Below are 4,015 nucleotides of genomic sequence, written 5' to 3'. Positions count from 1 at the left end.
CTGAGATCAAACAGGCCACTAACTACTGGGAGATTTTCCAGTTTCCTATATTGATGAATATGTGTAGAACCTTTGATGAGGATAGCAGGGCTAGAGCAGGACACTACCAAAGTGTGGGTCTAGTGAGAGACAAAAAGCTTGGTGCTCAGAATCCCAGAAATCCATACTCAACCTCAATCATTCAAAATGACAATCGTAGCATTGGACAAAAGATCATTGCTAGTCAATCTATTGGTGGTGGAAGTGCAAGGTCATCTTTTTTTGCACCCTGAAGGTGTGGGATGTGTGGTTGTGCTGGTCATGTTGCTTTTGAGTGCAAGGATCGAAAGATGACTTGCTTCAACTTCAACAGGCCAGATCACATTAGCAAAGATTGTTCGTATCCCAAGAAGGAGTTGAGGAGTAAAGGACAAAGCTCTCAAGCCAATAAACCAAAAACCACGAGGGTCTTCTCTCTTAGTGGTGTTGAAGCCTCAAAGTTTGATGACTTAATCCAAGGTACATGCCTCATAAATGGGACTCCTTTAGTTGTACTTCTTGATTTTGGTGCAACTCATTCCTTCGTGTCAAGTGCTTGTGTTAAAACTTTGAGTTTTCCTTTGTCTTGTTTGAAGTTTGATTTGGTTGTTGACACACTAACTAGTGGTCCTGTCACTACTTCTGATGTTCGTTTAAAATGTCCTATAATGATTTTGATAGAAAATTTGTTGTTGACTTAATTTTCTTACCTCTTAGTTAGCTAGAGGTGATTATTGGTGTGGACTGGTTATCTTCCAACCATGTGCTGTTAAATTGCTTTGATAAAATGGTGGTGTTTGATGAGTCTGTTGAGGGTAAAGATGAGAGGTTATTACTGCCAACTAGGTGAAGGCATCTTTGAAAGAGAATGCCCAAGTATATATGATGTTAGCGATGTGCCATCATTTTCTTCTATTTTCTAAACCCTTTTTGCACCATTTTAATTACTGATTGGTCTTAATTGTCAATTAATCAGGCAGTTTTATTATTTGGGCTCATTTAGCTAATTTGATGTTTTTAATCTAATTTCAGGAATTAATGAAACATTGGGCTTAATCCGGATTTTGGTTATGGACTTGAAGAGGGCAAATAAAGCAGCGCTTACCTTAGTTAATTTCTAATTAGGAAATTTCACAATTTTATTTTCTGTTGTTCAGTGTTTATTTCGTTTTGGGCCAAAGTATTGTAATAGGGCCCAGTGACTTTGAGTGACTCTTTTTAAATAGCAGCCTTGGGATTCGTGCAAGTCTATTCTGTTATGCTATTTTATTATTCAGAGCTTTTGTTTTAGGTTTTTACGTTTTTCTATGCTAAGGCTACTATTTTCGTTCTTAATGCAATTTTCCGTTTTCTGCTTCTAATTACAATTTCGTTCTTGCTTCTTCTTCTACTTTCATTTACGTTTCTGTCTCATTTACGTTTCTGTTTCATTTACATTTCTGTTCATTTACGTTTCTGCTTCATGTTTCATTTGCGTTTTCTGTTTGAATCAATGGAATGCTAGTTTTTCTGGTGTTGTTTCCTTTTGAGGACGAACCCCAACTCTCTTTGAGGTTTCTTTTGTAATGTGGTTTCCTGGTAGTTTTCCCTTCACCAGTTATCCCAAATTCGTGAACATTAATCAGTGCACGCGTCGTGTTCGATTAATTGCCTCTGAGCCTAACTTGCGTTCATGCTTAATGGACGAAGGGCTAACTGGTGTATGTGGTGCCTAATCACGTATTGACAACCCTAAGTTGATTTTCACTTAGTAAATTGAAATAGGGTTGGATTAAGTGGTTGACTGTTAGTAACGAATTCTCCATAACCCAGGATAAGAGAATGGTTTCTGAATCAGAGGAAACAACCCGTTTTTAATATTAGTAGTTTCATATTCCAGTTTACTTGTTCTGCTCTTTAATCACAAAACAAACAAACCCCCCCAATCGTTACTGTTACTGCGCAAGTATATTATGAACATTTGGTTTGTCATTGCTCGTTGGGAAACGACCTAGGATCACTTCCTAGTTACTGCATTTTCATGTTTATTTGATTCGAGTACGACCTCGATCAGTTAGCTTCCTTGAAACTTGAGAGTAATGTAGTGGTTGAGGGTATGCCTACAGTGGGAGATTTCCCTGAAGTGTTCCTAAAGGAAATTTCTAATTTACCTCCTGAGCGTGAAACTAAGTTTTCCATAGACTTAGTACCCGGTATAGGACCCATATCCATAGCTCCTTATAGGATGTCTCCTTTAGAGTTGGCTGAGCTCAAAAAATAATTAAAGGAGCTATTAGAGAAATAGTTTGTGAGACCTAGTGTGTCACCTTGGGAAGCGTTTGTGTTGTTAGTGAAGAATAATGATGGAAGCATGAGGTTGTGTGTAAATTATCGTCAATTGAACAAGGTGACGATTAAGAATAAGTATCCTTTACCAATGATAGATGATCTTATGGACCAGTTAGTGGAGGCGTGTGTGTTCAGTAAGATAGACCTTAAGTCAGGTTACCATCAAACTTGAGTGTAGTCTGAGGATGTTCCAAAGACTTCTTTTAGGAACCATTATGGTTACTATAAGTACTTGGTTATGCCTTTTGGTTTGACCAATGCGCCTGGTGTGTTCTTGGATTTAATGAACAGGATCTTCTATCCCTACTTGGATAGTTTTGTTGTGGTCTTCATGGATGATATCCTAGTGAACTCTAAGACTAAGGAGGGACATGCTGAGCATTTGAGGGTTGTGTTGCAAACCCTTAAGGTCAAACAACTTTATGTTAAGTTATCCAAGTGTGAGTTCAAGTTAGAGGAGGTGAGTTTCTTAGGACATGCCATATGCAAGGAAGGGATAGATGTAGACCCATCTAAGGTAGAAGTTGTGCTTAAGTGGGAAACACCTAAGTCTATTTTTGAGATTAGGAGTTTCCTAGGTTTAACAAGTTACTATAGGAGGTTTATAGAGGGTTTCTCTAAGTTAGCCATGCCTTTGACCAAGTTGACTCATAAGGATCAAGCTTTTGTGTGGGATAGCCATTGCGAGAGCAGTTTCCGAAAGCTTAAGAGTAGGTTAACATCAACACCTATGTTGGTCTTGCCCAACCCGAGTGAGCCCTTTGTAGTGTATTGTGATGCATTTAAGATGGGTTTTGGAGGAGTTCTTATGCAAAAGCCTATGCATCTAGGTAGCTTAAGACTCATGAGAGGAATTATTGAAGATAATGCTACATGGGAGCTGGAAAGTGTAACTCCTCAAATTTTAAACTGAAAATATTGCTTGAAAACACTTAATTTATTTTATTTTAGAAATATGCATCACTTTTTGTTTACCGCTACTAACAAATAATAAAAACATCTTACTATAATTTCTTTTAAAACAAAATGCGATAGTCGAAAAATGCTAAATAGTTGCATCAAATTAAAATAAATGCAAATGTAGAGTAATTAAGTTTCCATACATAAATAAAATAAAACTTGTAGTGTCATAAAGAAATATATGGATACAACCCATAACAGTGTGATAATAAACAAAATACATTTTTCATCCCTGCTACAACAAAATGCATGCATGTGGACAAAATATCTTTCAAAATACATCAAAATAGTAAAGAAACTAGAACCAGAGCAGACCACTTATCACACTAGAAGTACAGAACTAACTAAGATGTGTCCTTGGAAGAATCATGACTCTCCTCCTTAGACATCAGTTCCAGCTGCTTCAGTAGTTCCCGATACTCGTCCATCTCCTCGGATGACATGTCCGAATGGTCACCTCAATCCTTTGTAACCTCCACTAAGTGTACTCGATGCCCATTGTATTCGGTCTATCAGTTGGCACTACGTGGACTCAAGTATGGTAGGTGTAACGTGTAGCCCGTGTTATGGTGCAGGGCCATACCGCTCTCTTTGCGAGCTACACTGAGTCTACAAACGCCTCAGTGTACTCGACATCGTCAGTACCTAAAAGTTGTTGGTTGTAAGGGTGAGTCCTCTAGTCCTCGAACACCACAAACAATAGGCAATA

At 38.1% G+C, this 4,015-nt stretch overlaps 1 protein-coding gene across 1 annotated transcript; it reads left to right on the top strand.

Annotated features, from left to right (window-relative positions):
- Positions 1–281: 281 nt before the first annotated feature.
- Positions 282–3,259, top strand: LOC106798822 (uncharacterized). Its single transcript, XM_014775997.1, has 3 exons — positions 282–665; positions 740–846; positions 2,638–3,259. The coding sequence occupies exons 1-3, from the start codon at positions 282–284 to the stop codon at positions 3,257–3,259; spliced, it is 1,113 nt and encodes a 370-aa protein (XP_014631483.1).
- The last annotated feature ends 756 nt before the right edge of the window (positions 3,260–4,015 follow it).

Source organism: Glycine max, chromosome 5 (assembly GCF_000004515.6).
Source record: "Glycine max cultivar Williams 82 chromosome 5, Glycine_max_v4.0, whole genome shotgun sequence".
Lineage (NCBI taxonomy): Eukaryota > Viridiplantae > Streptophyta > Magnoliopsida > Fabales > Fabaceae > Glycine > Glycine max.
The sequence above is the reverse complement of the archived record's forward strand: the minus strand, read 5'-3'. Positions and strand labels throughout refer to the sequence as shown.